The 23,003-nt window shown below is 41.8% G+C and overlaps 1 protein-coding gene across 1 annotated transcript in view; it reads right to left on the reverse strand.

The window, feature by feature from the left end:
* The window catches only part of LOC127430819 (E3 ubiquitin-protein ligase UHRF2-like), a 54,835-nt gene that overhangs the window by 4,438 nt on the left and 27,394 nt on the right, over positions 1-23,003 (reverse strand). Inside the window, exons 4-13 of the mRNA XM_051680919.1 lie at positions 15,335-15,553; positions 14,079-14,188; positions 13,781-13,967; positions 10,806-10,929; positions 9,615-9,722; positions 9,435-9,539; positions 6,766-6,872; positions 6,497-6,659; positions 2,602-2,739; positions 1,930-2,146 (exon numbers count right to left, since the gene is read on the reverse strand). Of these exons, the coding sequence (XP_051536879.1) occupies positions 1,930-2,146; positions 2,602-2,739; positions 6,497-6,659; positions 6,766-6,872; positions 9,435-9,539; positions 9,615-9,722; positions 10,806-10,929; positions 13,781-13,967; positions 14,079-14,188; positions 15,335-15,553 (1,478 nt within the window). The remainder of the gene's footprint in view (positions 1-1,929; positions 2,147-2,601; positions 2,740-6,496; positions 6,660-6,765; positions 6,873-9,434; positions 9,540-9,614; positions 9,723-10,805; positions 10,930-13,780; positions 13,968-14,078; positions 14,189-15,334; positions 15,554-23,003) is intronic.

Below are 23,003 nucleotides of genomic sequence, written 5' to 3' on the forward strand. Positions count from 1 at the left end.
TTGGTGTTACATTGTTTCATGTTCATGTGAAAGATTTTCATTGAAAAGAAATTAATTTAATGGTATGATTTATTCATTTTAGTTAGATCATTGGTGTGTTTTGTGATAACATTTTTCTCTGCATTGAAATTTTTTTGCCGTGTTGCGCAATCCACCGATAATGTGCTCTTCTCTATCCTACCACTGTATACTGGTAACAGGATAGCGCAGAGCGGATCACATGAGCGATTAAACTGGGCTTCCCTCGATATCATGGCGCATAACAAACCTCATGCGACTCATTTGAATTCTACATGAGAATTTTCTATTTTAAAGTGCTTTGGTGTGATTAAACCATTTGAAACGGCTACAGCACTGACGAGGGAAAGAGAAAACACCTGCACCAACATCAATTACAAGACTTTGTATATCGGTTACGTTCTGCAAAAAAAGTGTGTTTGTTTTTGTTCCTTGAACCGTTTTTAGTCCCTGGTTACAACCCTTGCTTCATTTGTTAAACAAAATTAACTACTAATAATAAAAATAACATTTAAATTGTCCTTTATTAATAAAAAATAATTTCAAGATTTTTTATTTATTTGTATTTTTATCCCCTTTTCTCTCAATGTTGGAATGCCCAATTCCCACTACTTAGTAGGTCCTTGTGGTGGCGCGGTTACTCACCTCAATCTGAGGTCATCAATCCGCGCATCTTATCACGTGACTCGTTGTGCATGACACCGCGGAGACTCACAGCATGTGGAGACTCATGCTGCTCTCCACGATCCACACACAACTTACCACACGCCCCATTGAGTGCGTGAACCACTAATCGCGACCACGAGGAGGTTACCCCATGTGACTCTACCCTCCCTAGCAACTGGGCCAATTTGGTTGCTTAGGAGACCTGGCTGGAGTCACTCAGCAGGCCCTGGATTCGAACTCGCGACTCCAGGTGTGGTAGTCAGCGTCAGTACTCGCTGAGATACCCAGGCCCCCAATAATTTCAAGATGTTAAAATTTTTTAACTGAACCGAAAAAAAAAAATAAATAAATAAAAATTTTTTTTATATATATATAAATATAGCTGTGTTCCAGTGAGACTCTTACAATGGAATTGAATAGCTGCTTTTCCACTATCGGGCCAGTGCGAGCCAGGGCCATAAACTGGTCAGCCAGGGTCAATAGTCTCACATCCCACGAGCCACGAGACCAAAATCGCTCTGCATTCCCACTATCGGGCCAAAAGCCCCGCAGCGTTGCCCTAAAACCCGCCTTTAATACGCCGCCCTGGTGCAAACGTCACTCACCCCGCCCATTTCACAAGCCAAAACAAACACGCATGTTATCTAGTTATCTACAATGTCACATTTATATTGTATGGAAACGTTAGATAATTTAACGCTGACAACTCACTGACTTTAACTGCTTTAACATCGTCCACTAACAGCGGGACAATGTCCCAGCAAACCGTCCATGATCTCGAACCGTGGAAAGTTCTTCCTTTGGGCACCGCTTTGTCCATTGTGCATCTTAACGGATTTGTAATGTGTCCGCAATTGTTTTCGCTGAGACGCAGGTGCGTGACATCACACAAATATGTCAGCACCCATAGAGATGCACAAAGTTAGTGATAAACATTCACTTTTATTAAATGATCTTTGAGATCCTCATTATTCGTGTAGTTTCTCTCTCAACTCTCTCTTCCTTTCGGCCAGTTAACGAGATCAACCAGTGATTGTCTTGTGATCGGTCGGTTGATCACGATAAACATAATGAGCACCCCAGGCCCCACAGGTGCATTCAAATGAAGATCGTGATTAATGAGAAAATAATTTCCCCCCCCAGCACTACAAAACAGACCAACACACTTTGCATCAGGAATGTGCCTATAATGCCTCATAACGTTGTCTAGTTGTGTTTGGTGAGAGGTGTGACGTGCGACTGTACTTGTGCCGTCGTCTTCAGGACTGTTTTCACTGCCATTACTCTGCAGATCTTCATCCGCTTCCATCACAGGTTTCTCCTCCTCCTCATCTTCAACTTTTTTGGATGCTCGGGATCGTGGTCGACCTCTCTTCCTGCCCCGCGAAGACCTGCCCACCGCTCTGACACTCGCCTCTCGACGAGTCTTATTGGCCATTGCCTCCAGATAACCAGGAGGATACTGAAGGACACAGACACACACAATCATTATGGATTTTTGGCATGTCCGGTTCACCGTATTACAGGAAACACATTACAGCACAAATACAAGATACAACAATAAACATACAGATCAATGTATCGTAGTTTTGAAAATGTCATTAATATTTATTTTTATTTAAGCAGTTTTAGTTAGCTTTTTTTTTTTTTTAAACCATAAACAAGATTTTTGGTGTGCTGATATTTTAACATGATACCACTTTTTTCCTCGTGACAGTTTTAAAAAACGTTTTGCTTCGTTTTGTTCATTTGTTGTGCTCATTTCAGCTGGAGTTTAATTTGTTCTTTTGCAAATGTACGTTCTTATTTTAGTTTGCGTGATTTCCAAGTTTACGAAAGTTACGAAAGAGAACACACACAAACACACCAAGTCTCCCGGTACATGTCATCATACCTGTCTCAGTTGTGTCTCCTCACCTGGACTTTGAGGCCCAGTTTTTTGCTCCGTTCGATTCCCTCAGGCGTCCATGGCGCCGGTTCCAGATCATCTCGCCGCAGCAGGTAACGCCACACTAGGAATCCACACTTCCCAATCTCCGGCCAGTACTTCACCACCTGAACAACAACATAACACTGTAAACAGTGACTATACACACACACACACACACACACACACACACACACACACACACACAGTGTCTTTAGACGACTCAAATAGTTCCCATGGCAACACATTGGGGCAGTCCATACTCTACTATTATCATGTTTCCTTGGTGACGACTGGCGAAAATGACGAAAAAGTTGGTTAAATTAGAAGTAAGTGGGCAGGAGCTTTTGTGCTCAAGTGTCCAGATCACAATGACAACAATGAAAACATCAAAATCACTTACTAAAAAAAACTCTGCACTGGTATGGTACTTTTTTGTTAGTGTCACTAAAGGCAAAGTAAAGAAATCAAATTAGAATCAGAATGAGCTTCATTGCCAAGTGTTCTCACGTACACAGGGAATTTGTTTTTGTGATAGGAGAAACAAGTGCACACACTCTTGGAGGGTGGGCAGGGGCACCAATAATCCTCTCAGCAGTCCTGACTGTCCATTGTAGTTTCCTTCTGTCTGATTTGGTGGCTGAACCAAACCAGACAGTTATAGATGTACACAGGACAGACTCAATGACAGTGGAGTAGAACTGTGTCAGCAGCTCCTGTGACAGGTTGAACTTCCTCAGGTGGCGAAGGAAGTACAACCTCTGTTGAGCCTTCTTCACAATGAATTCAATGTGGGTGTCCCACTTCAGTGCGGGGGGATGACTCCTGAAGTCCACTATAATCTCCACTGTTTTGAGCATGTTCAGCTCAAGGTTGTTGTGACCACACCAGACAGACAGCTGTTCAACCTCCCATCTGTATGCAGACTCGTCATCGTAGTGGATGAGGCTGATGACAGTGGTGTCATCTGCAAACTTCAGGAGCTTCACAGAGGGGTCTTTTGCAGTGCAGTCATTCGTGTACAGGGAGAAGAGCAGTGGAGAGAGAACGCATCCCTGAGCAGCACCAGTGTTAATAGTGAGGGTCCCGGATGTGAGTTTCCCCAGTCTCACTAGCTGCTGCCTATCTGTCAGAAAGGTGGCGATCCATTGACAGATTGGGGTGGGCACCGAGAGCTGGGTCAGTTTGGCTGAGAGAAGATCAGGCATGATGGTATTGAAGGCTGAACTGAAGTCCACAAATAGGATCCTTGCATAAGTCCCAGGTCTGTCGAGGTGTTGCAGGATATAATGGCAGTCCCATATTGACAGCATCATCCACAGACCTGTTTGCTCGGTAAGCAAACTGAAGGGGGTCCAGCAGGGGTCCAGTGATGTCCTTCAGGTAGGCCAAAACCAGTCTTTTAAATGACTTCATGACCACAGACGTGAGAGCGACAGGTCTGTAGTCATTAAGTCCTGTGATTTTGGGATTTTGGGGGGACTGGAATGATGGTGGAGCATTTGAAGCAGCAGGGAACTTCACGCTGCTCCAGTGATCTACTGCAGATCTGTGTGAAGATGAGGGCCAGTTGGTCAGTGCAGACTTTCAGACAGGCAGGTGAAACACTGTCTGGCCCTGAAGCTTTCCTACTCTTTTTTTTTTTTTTCTCCAAAAGACACGGCACACATTCTCCTCACAGATCACAAGTGCAGACTGAGTAGCGGGGGTGGGGGTGGGGGTGGGTGGGGGTGGGATTCCAGGAGGTGTTGGTGTGTGTGTGAAGTTCAGAGCGGGAGAGGGGTGTGAGACTGGGCTTTTCAAACCTGCAGTAAAACACATTCAGTTCATCAGCCATTAGTTGACTCTCTACAGAGCGAGGGGGTGGTGTCTTGTACTTGGTGATGCTTTTCAGGCCTTTCCACACAGATGCAGGATCGTTGCCTATAAACTGTTTTTTCAGCTTTTCAGAGTAGCTTATTTTAGCCAATCTGATTTCCTTAATCAGTGTGTTTCTGGCCTGGTTGTACAAAATTGTATCCCCACTTCTGTAAGCATCCTCTTTGGCATGACGAAGCTGTCTGAGTTTTCCTGTAAACCATGGTTTATCGTTATTGAATGATAAAAATGTCCTAGTAGGGATGCACATATCCTCACAGAAACTGATATATGATGTCACAGTATCTGTGAGCTCATCCAGGTCTGTGGCTGCAGCCTCAAAAACACTCCAATCAGTGCAGTCAAAACAGGCTTGTAGTTCCAGCTCTGCTTCATTAGTCAATCTCTTTACAGTCTTTACTACAGGCTTAGCTGATTTTAGTTTCTGCTTATAGGTCGGGAGATGATTACCCAGACAGTGATCAGAGAATCCTAAAGTTGCACGTGGGAGAGAGCGCTACGCATCCTTTACAGTGGTGTGGCAGTGGTCCAGTATATTTCTGTGTGATGTGTTGTTTATATTTTGGCAGTTCACGGGTGAGGTTAGCTTTATTAAAATCTCCCAGAATAATAATAAGTGAGTCCGGGTGTTGTTGCTCTGTGTCTGTGATGTGATCAGCCAGCTGTTGCAATGCTGCGTTCATGCACGCTTGTGGCGGGATATAAACACTCACCAGAATGAACAAAGAAAACTCCTGCGGTGAGTAGAAAGGCTTACAGTTGATGAAGCGCGCTTCTAAATTAGGACAGCACATCTTCTTCAACGCTGTTACATCTGTACACCAACTTTCGTTGATGTAAAAGCATTTTCCACCACCTCTCGTTTTCCCCGATAACTCCGCGATGCGATCTGCTCTGAACAGCTGGAAGCCCGGCAGATGTAATGCACTGTCCATGATGGCTTCATTCAGCCAGGTTTCCATGAAACAGAGCAGTAGAGTTAGAAAAGTACTTATTTGTTGAGTGAGCAGAAGCAGTTCGTCCGTTTTATTGGCAAGGGAGCGGACATTCGGCAGAAGAATAATCGGCAGCAGAGTCCTAAAGCCGCGTTGACTAAGCTTCACAAGCATGCCTGCTCGCTTCCCTTGCGTGAGTCTTTTGGACCACCGGTAGAGCAACCCTGCACCTCCAACTAAGATGTCTAATAAAACATCCGAATAATCAAACACCGGCAAAAAATTATCAGGTATGCTCTGCTGAATATTCAGCTGTTCATCCCTGGTGAAACTGATCAGGAAAGAGTGACAAAAAATATGACAAACAAACAAAAGTAACAAAAACGCTAGAGAGATCCACACCGAAGCAGCCATCTGCGGTGCCATTTTGAAACAAACAAAATTAGTGCTGTAAATATAATCAACATAGTTGTTCTGCAAGGAAAGACGCTGACCCCACCTCTGGAGTCGCGAGATCGAATCCAGGGTGTGCTGAGTGACTCCAGCCAGGTCTCCTAAGCAACCAAATTATCCCGGTTGCTAGGGAGGGTAGAGTCACATGGGGTAACCTCCTTGTGGTCACTATAATGTGGTTTGCTCTCGGTGGGGTGTGTGGTGAGTTGTGTGTGGATTCCACGGAGAATAGCGTGAAGCCTCCACACGTGCTACGTGTCCGCGGTAACACGCTCAACAAGCCACGTGAAAAGATGCGCGGATTGACGGTCTCAGACGTGGAGGCAACTGAGATTTGTCCTCCGCCACCTGGATTGAGGCGAGTCACTACGCCACCACGAGGATTTAGAGTGCATCAAGAAAAAAATTGTTGTTTTGCGTCACATATTACATCTATTTATATGTGAGAAACAGAGATCAACTTTACACTGTTGAATGAATAAATTCAGAACTAAATATCATCATTAACAGCAAAAAATTACAATTATTCACAGCAAGGCTCATTTACATCATATCGGAGAGAGAGTGTGGGTGTGTGTATTGTATGCTAAAACTGAATTCTGTGTTTATGTTTGTGTACCTTGTAAATCCCATCGTAGCGGTTTCCCTCCTCCGGAGCGTATTTGCTGATTCGTCGGCCCTTTGAGCTGCGAATCACTCGCACTGGTTTTCCCGCTCGCCAGTTGCGAGACTCCGCCCCGTTTTTATCGTTCAGGGGGGCGTCACAGTTCAGCGCAAGAGCCCTGAGAGGTCAGAGGTCATCAAAAAACACATACGGTCAGATTATATATGTATATGAGATTTATAAACGTGTAGTTTCAGTATCAGAGACGGCACGGTTTAGTTCACCTGTTCATGTGCGTTAGTGTTTGATCAAACGAGTGCTCTCCGATTCGCTTGTTTCCTGAAAGGTCACGACCTCCACTGCCTGTGTAGGTGAACTCATCACCCCGATCCTGAAACCATCAGAAGGGTCATGGAAAAATAATCTTTACTCAAAGAAAAAAACAAGTTTATTTTTCTTTCCTCATCGGCAAATCGTTGTTTGTTTGCGAGTATACAACTCACTAAATTTTGTTACGATTTTTTCTCATGAACAAGACTTAATATCTTTGATCATTTTGCTTCTCATCTAAAAACAATTTAGTTTTAAGGATGTTTAAATATTATTTTAATCCTTCCTATACTGTTCAGATTTTTGACCGAAACCACTTTTTCCAATGTAATAAAAATGGTTTCCCTTATCTGATCAGTGCAAGACTTGGTGACTTTTCCTCCACTTGCGATCTGAATCCACGAAAAGAAATTTGGACAGTCTAAGTGGTCGTATTAAAAACAACAACAACAACAACAACAACAAAAAAACCTTTGCTGTTTGCCAACCACACACACACACACACACACACACACACACACACACACACACACACACACACACACACACACACACACACACAAATGAACTGGTGACACTATAACACAGAGCAATTAGCTTTAATTTTGTCACATAAAACCTATAAATCAGCCACACGCACGCACACACAGCAATCAGAGAACAAAATCGGAGTCTTCAGTTTTATACACTTATTAAATTTTCACAGTCCATTGCTGTTTATTTGTTTATTACTCTTTATTTTCTTGACATTCTTATTAATTTACTTTGAGTTATTAAATTTTGATGTTTGAAATAAATGATTGGTAACGAAATGATTATTTTATGTCTTCTCTTTGTAATACCATGGTCAGGTTTGACTGTAAGCATAAAGTGACAATTGCAAAAGCTGACACTTCAAAAGACTAAAAAAAAAACAAATGCTAAACTTTGACAAATAATAATTTGATAATGACTAATATATATATATATATACACTGATCAGCCACAACATTGACCACTGACAGGTGAAGTGAATGACACTTATTATCGTTACAATAGCACCTATCAAGGGGTGGGATATATTAGGCAGCAAGTGAACAGTCAGTTCTTGAATTTCATGTGTTGGAAGCAGGAATAACGGGCAGGCGTAAGGATCTGAGCGACTTTGAGAAGGGCCAAATTGTGATGGCTAGACAACTGGGTCAGGGCATCTCCACAACAGCAGGTCTTGTGGGGTGTTCTTGGTGTGCAGTAGTTAGTACCTACCAAAAGTGGTCTAAAGAAGGACAACCAGTGAACCGGCGACAGGGTCATGGGCGCCCAAGGCTCATTGATGCGTGTGGGGAGCGAAGGCTAGCCCGTCTGGTCCGATCCCACAGAAAAGCTACTGTAGCACAAATTGCTGAAAAACATAATGGGGCTGCGTAGCGGCAGACCGGTCAGAGTGCCCATGCTGACCCCTGTCCACCGCCGAAAGCGCCAACAGTGTGCATCAGAATTGGACCATGGTGCAATGGAAGAAGGTGGCCTGGTCTAATGTGGACAGCCGGGTGTGTGTGCATCTTTTACCTGGGGATGAGATGGCAGCAGGGTGCACCATGGGAAGAAGGCAGGCCGGTGGAGGCAGTGTGATGCTCTGGGCAATGTTCTGCTGGGAAACTTTGGGTCCTGGCATTCATGTGGTGTTACTTTGACACGTACCACCTACCAAAAGATTGTTGCAGACCACATACACCTCTTCATGGCAACGGTATTCCCTGATGGCAGTGGCCTCTTTCAGCAGGATAATGCAGCCTGCCACACTGCAAACATTGTTCAGGAATGGTTTGAGGAACATGACAAAGAGATCAAGGTGTTGACTTGGCCTTCAAATTCCCCAGATCTCAATCCGATTGAGCATTTGTGGGATGTGCTGGAATGACAAATCCGATCCATGGAGGCCCCACCTCGCAACTTACAGGACTTAAAGGATCTGCTGCTAACATCTTGGTGCCAGATACCACAGGACACCTTCAGAGGTCTTGTGGAATCCATGCCTCAACGGGTCACAGCTGTTTTGGTGGCATGAGGGGGACCTTCACGATATTAGTCATGTGGTTTAAATGTTGTGGCTGATCGGTGTAAATGCATGACTTGTGATGCAGTATTACCACACAGTAGGCGGCTGCATAGAACACTGCTGCCATCTACTGGCTATTCTTGTCATAACATGATTTTCAAGCCATGTTATTTATCATTTTTCACCAGATGGCAGCAATCTGCCCCCAATATATGACACATTCTCATATTTTCCTCATGTTTTAACTTACAGAAGTCTAGGTTTTTACTATACTGAAGTTACATAAATTTGCTTATTTGCATATGCAAATGAATGGTGAAACTGAGATATGTACATGTAATTAAGATCTAAAAAACATGAAGTCCCAAAAGAAGTGCATAATATTATTTTTTCTACTTCGGGTAATAAGAAATGTTATCATCCAAAATAAAAATACAAAATAAATAAATAAATACTAATAAAAACAAATGCTATTTTGCAGTGAATGTATCTTAATAATAAATAATATTTGGAACAGATATTAGTCAGAAAATCCCCTTGTATATTGTGTCAGAAAAGAGACAAAAAAAAAAAAAAGTCACTCACGACTTCGTCTTCAAATCCTCCGGCGAGCACGAGCGAGTACGATCCGTCATTACTGCGACCATGAATCCCACCGACATGAGGCCTGTGGACGCCCGCCTCACTCACCTGACAGACAGAAACACAGTTTAACACCTGAAAAATGACCCCATTGGCTGAACTGCTCAGAGCAAACCTCCTCACCTGAACACGAAACTTCCATGTTGTTCCGACCGGAACGCCGGGAACTGGCCCGTAGTGATTGGAGGGAACGATTGTGCATTCTTTAGTGCGGCCCACACACGCCATACCCTAAAACACAATCACTATTAATAGAACCAGTGATAGCTTTTTATTTTCTATGAAATATCAAACAATCATTAACATGAAAAATGTCTTGATTAATGTCTGAAGTTTTCTTTAGTCATCTTGTGATAAATACAGTAAATCAAACACTCATGTGTGTTCTCATGCTCACTAATACCTGCTTTCCCATGATCCCTCAGTGCTTGTAAACAGCTCAGGGTGACTCCAGTTATGCAGCTGTTTATTATTTCACTAAATGAGCATCTAAAGTGGTTTAGTCTTTCATTTTTACACGCAGACCTTTAATCTAAAGATCAACAAATGACTAAAAGTTCACTTTTTAATGCGACATTTCACAGCTGGCTACTGGCAGATGAATTGATTTTAAAATAGCCATGTTTTATGGACAAAATTATCACCTGAAGTGAGCTAAATCAGACAAAACTACCCTTTGGGGGCGTCCTCAAAGGTAAGAAATACAGTAAACGTTTTACAAGTTTTCTTTTAGGGTTAGGGCTCGCAGTCTTTCTAATTAGCCTTATAGAAAACAATCAAAGCATATGATGTGTTCATATATAAAGAGCTATGTAAACGTGTCTTTATGTGTGTGTGTAGTCATACCTTTGATTTCAAGGCGAGTCTCATGACGACATACATTTAATTACTACGTCAATGTGTTACTGCATAATAATAAAGTGCAAAAAGTACCTGTATTAACTGAGCTTCAGATGTGTGTCACTACATGTTCATATCAGACACACTGAAGAAGTTCTGTGCAGTTCTTGTGCATGTAGTTTATGTATTAAGCTTTTCAAAATGTTCCAATCAGATTATTTTCTTTTAAAGCCGCACGCAACTAGCACGATTTGAACTCTTGTTTTAGCGCATTGGTTGATTGACAGGTGAGTGGGCGGTGCTTCACTGCTTTTTGAACACATTTAATCAGATAAGCGTTTACACTATGAGCCCAATGTGCTCACATGTTTACAGACACCTCTGAATGTGCTTGAAGTGGACAAATCTCAAAACGGTTTCAAACAGATCTTAATATCAGGTGTTAACGGGGCTCTGTGATGTGTGTGCTCATACCTTCCCCCAGTCTCTCTGGCTCTCTGTAGTGGCTGACGGCATCTTTGCTTTCTTCTTGCTGGTTTTGAGTTTCTCTCCAGCTTTAACTACCTCACTGCTGTCATTCTTACAGGTGGGACAATACCTGCATAACACACACACGTTTATGGGTAATGCCTCATCACAGCATTTGTAAAGAGCCCGCTCGTGCTAAAACACTGTCTATTTGACCCTTCATCAAAATACAGCATTAGAAATGTGATGTGGTGATCTATGATTATAAAACCACAAAGGATGCAATTAATAAAATGAATGCATTGTCTGTGTGTTTCACGCCGTGCGGGGCTCATGCTGTTTTTTTGCTGTTTCAGAGCGGTTTGCATTCAGCAGGTTTACACATTCGTGCAATTCCAAACATTTATAACTGCTAGAAGTTATATACAATATAAGAAAGTGACACAGTATCACAGAAGAAGAGGAGATGACAGTATTTCTCCAGATTTGCACAGAGGAACACTGTAAACCAACTATTTTGGTAAAGGGGCCATATCGTATTCCTTTTGAGATACAAAGCTCCGCACTGATTTGGTTTTTGTATCTTTTAAGCCCAGAAATAGTTGTGTACTCAATTTTCTGAAGTGTATATGTGACTAATGGGACTATTCTGCAATTGCCTACAGTACTGTATTGCTCTACAAATGTAGATAACTCTCTATCAGGCATTAAAAAACTGAATAAAAGTTATAAAACTATTATAAATTATTTATTTTACCTTCTCCACTTCCCTGTTAATTTATTATTCAGTTTAACACTCTCTACATCAGGGGTCTGTTTTAATAAAAATTTTAGAACTTTTAATGTTTGTTGCAAAGCGGGCGAGTTTACTTATTTTATTCTCAGAACATGACCCGTTTACACGCTAAAAGAGTCATGACGCGGGTCTCGTCTTTGGTTTGACTTTCCATTCAGCACACAACTGAATAACATGGCTGCATGACTATGATACATGATTCCTGCAAGAGTTAGATTAACATACAGGTGCGAGGGGACTTCAACATTTCTAAATTACACAAATAAAAAAAAATACATATACATATTGCTTTTGCTCGCATGTCAATGATTACCCCTCCGCGTGTCGATGACGCCGAGATCTACTTTTATATTTAATTTCATCACTGAGAAGGTTTACCTGCAAATTTAGTAGCAACAAACATCACAAGCAGTCTCAAGAATGGACACGAGGTGGCTGTATGACACTTTTCCTTGAGCAGAACATTGCACTAGAGATCACTAAGTTTGTTCAAAGTGGAAAGCGAGAGCTAGAAAGAGCACACTCGCGTGCATGGTTGCCAGACTGCACAAAACAAGTATAACATTAGGCGAATATTTCCAATTTGCGCAACTATAAATCTCTAATTGGAGGTGTTGCGTCTCTTATCTGGCAACCCTGAGCATGTTAAACGCTTGTGGAGGCGCGTTAGGTCCCAATGCAAGATAACTGAAAATCCAATGAGGAAAAAGAAAAACGCTTTTAGGATAAATGAGCTGCGGGCCACATTAAACCATGTGGAGGGCCGGATCCGGCCCGCGCGCCGTAAGTTACCCAGGTTTGCTGTAAACGGTCAAATACAAACTGTACTTTCAGTGCTCCGCCTTAAAATAAAAGTTCTAGGTGAAGTAAATATGACAGAAATGTATTACTATTGAATAAAACAAATCTAATTCTCAAAATAATATTAATAATTCAGTTATAGTGGTAGCCTGGGTAGCTCAGTGGTAAAGACGCTGGCTACCACCCCTGGAGTCGCAAGTTCGAATCCAGGGTGTGCTGAGTGACTCCAGCCAGGTCTCCTAAGCAACCAAATTGGCCCGGTTGCTAGGGAGGGTAGAGTCACATGGGGTAACCTCCTCGTGATCGCTATAATGTGGTTCTCGCTCTCGGTGGGGCGAGTTGTGCGCGGATGCCGCGGAGAATAGCGTGGAGCCTCCACATGCGCTACGTCTCTGCGGTAACGCGCTCAACAAGCCACATGATAAGATGCGCGGATTGACGGTCTCAGACGTGGAGGCAACTGAGATTCGTCCTCCGCCACCCGGATTGAGGCGAGTCACTACGCCACCACGAGGACTTAGAGCGCATTGGGAATTGGGCATTCCAAATTGGGAGAAAAAGGGGAGAAAATCCACAAAAAAAAAATAAAATAATAATAAATAAATAAATAATTCAGTTATAAAGTAAAATGATAATAATTCTAATATTTTAAAATTATAACAATAAAATAATTCAGTAGTATAATAATATTCAGCAAACTGTTTATTCACAAAAAATGCAAGTGAAAATATACATAGGTAAATAATGCCTTTATTACTATTTATTGTTGTATAGTGGTGCATATAAATGAAAATGATTCAATGTCATTGTTCCTCGTGTTCATTTAGTGAAAAACTCGACATGCATTTTTAACTAGAGTTTTACTTAATGCATTAAATATTTTGAATCTAAAATATTTGGTTGAAATGATGATTCCTCTGAAAACAACAATACATCACTTTTCAAAGCCAATACATAATTATTGAGATATATACCAAATAACGTCAATATGCGATAAAAATCGAGATATACATTTTGTAGCCTTATATGATATACTTGTTGCCATGCTGTAACATTCAGAACTCAAAACTTCCTCTCCAGTCACCCTGAACTTTCCATCATGTTTATGACAACCAAAGCCTCATTAATATATGACCGCCCACATTTACATATCAACACGTATTCAGTGCGATATTGTGAACTCCACCAGTAAGTGAAGGAGAGCCAATCACAACAGAGCTCATTTACATACAGTATAGAAGTCTTAAAGGAACAGGAGTATTAGAGAGGGTGGAAAATGATCGTGATATTATTATAATTTATAATTATAAGTGGACTTCAGGGGAAAAATAAAAGCTACAAGTGTAAAATATGGTTTGTTTTTCTGTGATGTGTGTGTCCTCACCAGTCCTCGTCGTCTGGTATCTCTGTCAACGGCGGATTGAGGCAGTAAATGTGAAACGCCATGTTACACTCGTCACAGAGTAACTGCATGTGAGCATCCTGTTTCCCGCCGCAAACACAACATGAACAGAAGCGACACTCCACATCAGGATCCGCTTTACAGTGTTTACACTCGGGACCGCTCTTACCTGATGCACAGGTTTACACACATATACACATTCAATATGTCATAAAGACCTGAATACTTTTGCAATTAAAAGTGAGTGTCTGAATGTGTGTGTGTGTTGAGGAGAGTGTACGTTTGAAGGGTCCGTCAACGGCAGACAGCGCCGGCGCTCCGGGTTTCTCTATGCTATAAATCTCATCAGTAAACGACAGCTTACAATCACCAATCACATCGCCCGGGCCTCTGAAACACAGCCAATCAGAACAGGAGTTTAAAATGACATCATCCACATCTTACATGCCCTGTCTTTAAAACTTGACTTACTCCTTGCGGTTTTCACTGATTGTAATGTTAATGTAAAGTAATATTAGTAATAATAATAATAACAACAGTTATTCTGTTGAGGCGGTCGCACACCGGATGAGAAGTGCCACGCTGTGTCGCGGCTAAGACACGGTACAGGTATCAGACACAGGGCACGTCGATGCGGTTCACATGGCAGACAGTTCTTAAAGAATGAACATTTGGGTTGAATTTAATGGTAAATATTGAGCAGCCTCCGGAGTTGTAGGTGGGCACCGCCGACAGATGGCGAGTGGCAGCGACGGTGTGCGTACATTCATAGAAAACAATCGTTTCGAATTTTAGAACGTGCAATGTCGTCCGCCAGACACGTCCGGTGTGCGACCCCCTTTAGGGTTCAGTTTGTCTTGAAAAACTTTAACAATCTAGTTTACAGGGGGCCTGGGTAGCACAGTGGTAAAATACGCTGGCTACCACCCCTGGAGTCGTGAGTTCGAATCCAGGGTGTGCTGAGTGACTCTAGCCAGGTCTCCTAAGCAACCAAATTGGCCCGGTTGCTAGGGAGGGTAGAGTCACATGGGGTAACCTCCTCGTGGTCACTATAATGTGGTTGGTTCTTGGTGGGGCGCGTGGCGAGTTGAGCGTGGTTGCCGCGGTGGAAGGCGTGAAGCCTCCACATGCGCTATGTCTCCGTGGCAACACGCTCAACAAGCCACGTGATTAGATGCGCGGGTTGACAGTCTCAGACGTGGAGGCAACTGAGATTCATCCTACGCCACCCGGACTGAGGCGAATCACTACGTGACCACGAGGACTTAGAGCGCATTGGGAATTGGGCATTCCAAATTGGGAGAAAAAGGGGAAAAATCCAAAAAAACAATCTAGTTTACATAGCAACAAAGAAAATGGGACCGAAACAAAAAACTAAACACAGAGAAACATGCCTGGAAAAACACAATGTCTGCTACCCAACCTGACTTGGTGGGACCCATCAAACTATTAGATTTTAAGTTGTATACTTCAACGGTATCGGTCGAGTCTCAGGGTTTCTTTTGTAAGCTGACCAATCAGAGTTTGAGCATTTACCCCAGCAGAATCTTCACATGGACCTCTCTGTTGGTGCGCGAGACAGTGTTCAGTGACGTGATTTCAGCGTCGTACCAGAATCCTCGTTCCTCCGGAAGCTCCAGATTATAATTGACCATCACAACGTCACCCACCGTCAGCTGATCAAACCGCAGTAGAGTTCTGCTCCGTGGACGCACGTCACACGGGCTCATTTCCACCACTCCGTTCTCAGGGTAACTGTAGAGACCAGAGAACATCATCATTATCTTCATCAATATGCCCAGTTTCTGTTATTTACAAGAATTGGTTGATATTGGTTTAAAAAGGTTTTTCAATGCCTGATATACCTATATATAGAGACGAGTGTGGCCAAAAGCCGATATAACGCCGATATATACATAATTCAGTGTGCAATGCCAACTTATATGGCTATTTTCATTGCGAAATCCAGGTTAAAGAAAATTATATAACAGGTAAAACAACTAACAACCCAAGTAAGATGTTTAAGATCCATTCCATTTTTAATAAAAACTCTCAAAATGAATCTAGACTCTAGACCTAGAAATACCACATAAAATATAAAATATGTTTGACAAACAATAAGCTCTTTATTGGTGGCGAATGAGACATAGACATAAATTAAATTATATGAAGTTAATTTATTTTGCATTTCTTTTACTCAAAATTCATACAAAAAACAATAATTGCCCATATAAAAGGCTGGTAGATTTTGGAAGTGACATGGAGCTGATATGATAATTAGTGAAAGACCGATATATGGGAATAAATATGGAATCTAAGAAAGTTGAGGTCGACTGATGGATTTCGCCGATACCGATAACTAAGGTGGTGGAAAAGGCTGATAAGTTTAATTGTAGTTTTTAAAATAGATTTGTAGATTTTTTATTTTTTCCTCCCCAATTTGGAATGCCCAATTCTCAATGTGCTCTAAGTCCTCATGGTGGCGTAGTGACTCGCCTCAATCCGGGTGGCGGAGGACGAATCTCAGTTGCTTCCGCGTCTGAGACCGTCAATCCGTGCATCTTATCACGTGACTTGTTGAGCGTGTTACCGCGGAGACGTAGCGCATGTGGAGGCTTCACGCTATTCTCCGTGGCATCCACACACAACTCACCACACACCCCACCGAGAGCGAGAACCACATTATAGCGACCACGAGGAGGTTACCCCATGTGACTCTACCCTCCCTAGCAACCGGGCCAATTTGGTTGCTTAGGAGACCTGGCTGGAGTCACTCAGCACACCCTGGATTTGAACTCACGACTCCAGGTGTGGTAGTCAGCGTCAGTACTCGCTGAGATACCCAGGCCCCGCCAAGTACGATTATTAAATAGCAAAAGGATGTGATTTAATTAAATAAATATATAATCTGCATGTGCTGCATGCTTCTGAATGAACGTCATCTACTACCACCACACAAACACACACAGAGAGAAATAAATACTGTACAGAATTTTTTTTAATATAGTAGTAATAATACTAGCACTAATTTGACAGCAATAATTTGACATTTTTTAAATTATTATTTGTTAATATTTTTTATAATTACTATAATAATTATTATTATTTATCTGATTATATAATCAACTGATTAAAGTTTTATGAATTAATTTGATTAGACACTGCTTTGAAAATAAAATGCAATTAAACCATAAACATGGAATCCAGAAAAACTGAAACAGCAATTGCTGAATTTTCTAAAAAAATAAAACCGATTTCATAAAGCCATATAAACTCGAGAAATATTATCCCTGAATAACAAGTTAACTGTGGCTCTGTTCTCACACAAGGCGATTGTATGACTTCAGAAGACTTCAAATTTAGCGCACAAGTCATTTGGACTACTTTTATGAAAGTAGTATGTTGTTTTTCTGTTTTTTTTGGAGCTTGACAGATTTGGTCACTATGAACTGTCACAGGAGGGCTGTGCGATAGGACGATGTTATCGGATATCGACGATGTCTTACAAAGATCCCGATGCCGATTGCGACACTCAATTGACAGACGATTGAGAAAATGGCAAAACCATGAATCTGGGAAGTCACCAAATATATTAAACAATGTGACGAGGCTGAATCCAGTTCACAAGCTCCTCGTCCAAATGTATTTCATGTGCGGGTAATTTTGCTCATCTACCCGCAACAGGCGGGCGACCTGTAAGACATCTCGAAACGCTGTTAGTCACAAAGACACGCGCTTGAAGAAACACACGTTATTATATTTAGAAGAACAGACAAAAGAAAAGCCGTCAATGCTCGTGTCTGATTCGCTGTTTGTTCAGAGGCGTGCAGCACGGGTCTGTCGAGGAACAAGCGCATATAAAGAGTTTCTCCGTTTCATTCGCCTGAAAACTGTTTGCAAGAATAACGTCATCTATGAGAATGCTGCAAATTATCTCCGAACATCTCAGGAGGTGCTGTGAGTTTAATTCGCTTTATTTCCATGGAGCAGTTCGTAGTTAACATGCATTGTGAACGCAACTCATATATATCTTTGTATTAAAGAAACAAAGACGAAAGTGATTAAATCATAAATTAATAATAGTCACGTTCACCTTGAACCTAAAATTTAGTTTTCTTTAATTGTCTTTAGGTCTTAATCTGTAGGCTATTAGTAATTTTCCACTTGTTGTCGTTGACGGATACTTGCGTGATGGCAAACGGAGCCGTTGGAGACGGTAAATGTCTGGATTTGGGGAGGTGGTTAAATATGATTTTTTTATCACTTCGTAAATTAATTGCTTTTTTCGTTTCATTTAAAGTGCAATTTAAATTTAGAAATGTCTTTTAAGTTTTTCGTGTTTCAATAAATGAATACAATTTTTAAAGCAAAATCAATAAAGCAAAAAAAAAAATCACCGACCCTCGGCAGGGGGGTTGACGATGTAATTGTATATTGCGATATTTTTTTAAGGCGATTTTCGATAAAATATTTTTTACATATCGCCCAGCCCTATGTCACAGTATGGAAAAGAGCAGTGTAACGATTCTTCAAAACATTCTGCTTTCGTGTTTCTTGGTTAAATACCAGCGTGTGGGTTTGGAACGACACGAGAGAGAGTAAATAATGACAGAACTTTCATTTCTGGCTGAACGATTCCTTTAAACACTCAGAAACACGACACTCCTCGGAGACAAACTGAAGATAAACATGTTATTCAAGGTCACATGAGGAAACAGGTCCAACAGTTGAATAAATGATGTCGAGAGGTCACATTCTCAGTAATTCAATCATTTCACTCAAACTTATAATGCACACCATTCAGACTGTGTAACTTTAATAATAAAGGTGAATGTGAATAAAGCCGGCGGTCTGAGCAGAGAACTGCGCTTTAACACAGCTAGCGTGACGCTGTCAGATACACACACACTCCTCGACGCCATTTTGAGGGCAAGTTGAGCTTTAAAATCACGGCTTGAAGAAAAACTTCACATGACTGTTCATCACAATCTCTCTCTCTTGCTGCATTTTCTCTTTTTCTGACGCGGCTGTTAATAGGTCTGTACACATCTGTTTAAAATACACATGCTCTTTATTTATTAATGGTGCTGCCTCTGGTAAACACATGAGAGTCAACAAACAACACAACATGACTCGATTTACACAGCGACAAGAGATACACACAAACCAGACAGACAGATTATTAACAGAGCCAGTGTGTGTGTGTGTACAGACGGATTATAGTGTGTGTGGGAAGCAGACAGACGGACACTAACCGATGGAGAACTAACTGGTTTCTAAAACCTGTCGCTTGCTGTCTTACAAAGTATATTCTTTTCTAATGTCTCTCTCTCTTTTCTCATATTTCTCAGTCACTTTCTTCTCTCTATCAGTCTGGATTCTCTCGTCTCTGCTTTTTCTACACACTCATGAACTGAATATCAATGTGTGACACTCACACTCACTCACTCACTCTCACTCTCACACTCACTCTCACACACTCACTCTCTCACACTCACTCTCTCACACTCACTCTCTCACACTCACTCTCTCACACTCACTCTCTCACACTCACTCACGCTCGCACGCACTCCCACACTCACGCTCGCACGCACTCCCACACTCTACCACAAACACACAAGCGCACTCACACGCACTCGCACACTCTACCACAAACGCACTCTCACACGCACACTCACTCACACGCACTCGCACACTCTACCACAAACGCACTCTCACTCACACGCACACTCTCTCACACTCGCACACGCACACTCTCTCACACTCGCACACGCACACTCTCTCACACTCGCACACACACACGCTCACTCTCACACACACACGCTCACGCTCACTCTCACACACACACGCTCACTCTCACACACACACGCTCACTCTCACACACACACGCTCACTCTCACACACACGCTCACTCGCGTGCACTCACACACTCTACCACAAACACACAAGCGCACTCGCACACACACACACTCACTCTCACACACTCACACGCTCACTCTCACACGCTCACTCTCACACGCTCACTCTCACACGCTCACACGCTCACTCACACGCTCACACGCTCACTCTCACACGCTCACACGCTCACTCTCACACACTCACACGCTCACTCACTCACACTCGCGTGCACTCACACACTCTACCACAAACACACAAGCGCACTCGCACGCACTCGCACACACACACTCACTCGCACACACACACACTCATTCTCACACACTCACACTCACACACGCACTCACACACTCTACCACAAACACACAAGCGCACTTGCGCGCAGTCATGCACTCACACACACACGCTCACACACGCTCACACACACACACACGCTCACGCTCACACGCACGCTCACACGCGCACGCTCACGCGCACACGCGCGCTCACACACACGCACTCACACACGCACTCACACACGCACACGCACTCTCACACAAATGTAAATGTGTGCGTTTCTTCAACTATCGCCACTTTTATCTTTGTGGACTTTCAGAAATAAACTCTCTTAAAAGTCTTAAAACACTTTTCACATTTACCCTATTTCAATTAATTTGTCTACTAACTGCCTCTAATGGTGTACGGCCAACAGGACAATTCTGCTATGCATCTATATATATTTATCACACGGCTCTCTGGAATACTCGAATCTGATTGGTCAAAGGCGCCATCTAGTGGTCTGATATTTCTGAGTAACAACCGCACATCCTCATATCAGACTGCTCACCCGGGTTCTGCGAGTCATCGTTCCTGCTTCTCGGATCACTGTGTATAATAAAATAAAATTATTTCAAGTCAAATTAATGTTTCATGTCCATTTACTTAATTGATAAGATAAAGATAGAATAAGATACACAATAAGCAGACGTTCATTAATTACAAAATAAACACCAACAGAACTCTGACACAAACTGGAGGTGGATTTTAGCTGTTCAGCGATTTATTTCTTGTCACATAATTACATAATTTCAACGCAAATCAATGTTTTATGTTCATGTATTTATTTATTTGGTTAGTAACAGCATAACAAGCACATGTACAGTCAGCCGTTAGATATCGCACAATAAACCATCACGCGAGTCGTGTCACGCAACGCAGCCATAGTAAGACGCTGCAAAATGGTCCATCTGACGCATGTGTACACTGACGCATCCTTAGGCAAGACCTTATGATAAATCTATCTCAGACAAACTGAATTAATTTGCTAAATAGATTGCCGTGAACTGTAGGCCAATGATTGACATATGTTCAACAATATGGAAATAAGCAATATTGCCTTCTAAAGCCCCTTTTTGTTTTATTAATATTTTATAATATATTTCTATTTTATTTATAATATTTAAATATAACTACTTATAATTATTTACTCATTATATATTGAATTATTTTTATTTGTGGGGCTTTCTAAGCAAATATTTATGCATGCAATTAATTCGATTAATTAATCAGTATACCATGTAATTAATTCAATTAAAAATGTTAATCGACTGACAGCTCGAAAGAGGAAGAATAATGGCGAGTTGGGGCCTGGGTATCTCAGCGAGTATTGACGCTGACTATCACACCTGGAGTCGCGAGCTCGAATCCAGGGCGTGCCGAGTGACTCCAGCCAGGTCTCCTAAGCAACCAAATTGGCCCGGTTGCTAGGGAGGGTAGAGTCACATGGGGTAACCTCCTCGTAGTCACGATTAGTGGTTCTCGCTCTCAATGGGGCGTGTGGTAAGTTGTGCGTGGAGCGCAGAGAGTAGCATGAGCCTCCACATGCTGTGAGTCTCCGCGGTGTCATGCACAACGAGTCATGTGATAAGATGCGCGGACTGACGGTCTCAGAAGCGGAGGCAACTGAGACTTGTCCTCCACCACCCGGATTGAGGTGAGTAACCGCGCCGCCACGAGGACCTACTAAGTAGTGGGAATTGGGCATTCCAAATTGGGAGAAAAGGAGATAAAAAAAAGAAATGAAAAATAAAAAGAAATAACGGCGAGTTTGTGGTTGTGTTCGAGACATTTCACGCCTGAAGCTGTGGTGATCACTACTGAATACAATGCTTCGGATGCCTCTTGAGTTTATTTATATATCTAAATACAGTTATCTTGGTACGCACAGCACGAGTAAGTGTTTTTTTCTTTATATTTAGTGTATTGTGATTTAAAGCGTTAAAATATGGTTCTTTTACTCGATCGTTTTTCAATGGCTACAGCCTCTTCCTAAGCAAAGACCACGATGTGCTCATGCGTTTATGTTGTCAGTTTGATCATCACTGTGTTGAGATCGCCACTCAATTTCACCGATAACCGGCTCGGACTCGAGCAGTATGGTGGTAGGGGAGTGTGTGTCCGCTGCAAACTCGCATTCAGATCTGCCTCCGTTCCGATATGCAACGGCCATATTTTCACAATCTAATCACCAACCGATGGATAAACTCAAATCCCCAGCCTACATTATTTTTTGTTTGTTCGATAAGCTGTTTCACTCGGAAATACGTCAATACGGAAGTCGGTCGCAACTTCCTTTTCATGCCGACTTTAAAATATTTTCCTTGCACACTGAATACATGAGAGTGTAACCTAATCGTTCATTTAAAAATATTTGTGATACAGTGATATCAAACATATTAAAAAGTTTGCTTTTGACAACCTACATGCTGGCTACACCACATGACTTTGATTTGGTGGACAAACGTTGATTGTTTTTTTAAAGAAATAATAATAAAAGTTTATTCTGCACTACATGTTTCTTTTTTCAAGAATTTTTAACAAGACTTTGACTTTTTTTTTAATTTACAGGACATGATATTTTTGACTTTAAGCCCCAGAAAAAATATCAAAATGACTTTAAACTCAGTAAATTGAAAAAATGTTCATCATAGTAGAGATGTAGTGGTCATTGATCTATATATACCGTATGTACGGTCAAAAAGACTTTCATGGTGTCACTCTTTTATATATGAAAAAGAAAGATGAAAGCATTATTTTCAAGGGGGAAAGTCAGAGTATTAACATTTCACACAGCACAAACTACAACTTCTGCATTTAAAAAAACACTTATACAATGAGAGCAAATTTTAGGTAGAATTCGAACGTCAATATTCTCTCTCACCCATTAAAATGCAATTGAAATGAGTATGGACATGCAAATTGGCTGATATACTGTATGAATGAAAAGCAAAGACTTCAATATAAACTTCATGTTTTATTTCACAGGCTAAAC

Source organism: Myxocyprinus asiaticus, chromosome 40 (assembly GCF_019703515.2).
Source record: "Myxocyprinus asiaticus isolate MX2 ecotype Aquarium Trade chromosome 40, UBuf_Myxa_2, whole genome shotgun sequence".
Classification (NCBI taxonomy): Eukaryota; Metazoa; Chordata; class Actinopteri; order Cypriniformes; family Catostomidae; genus Myxocyprinus; species Myxocyprinus asiaticus.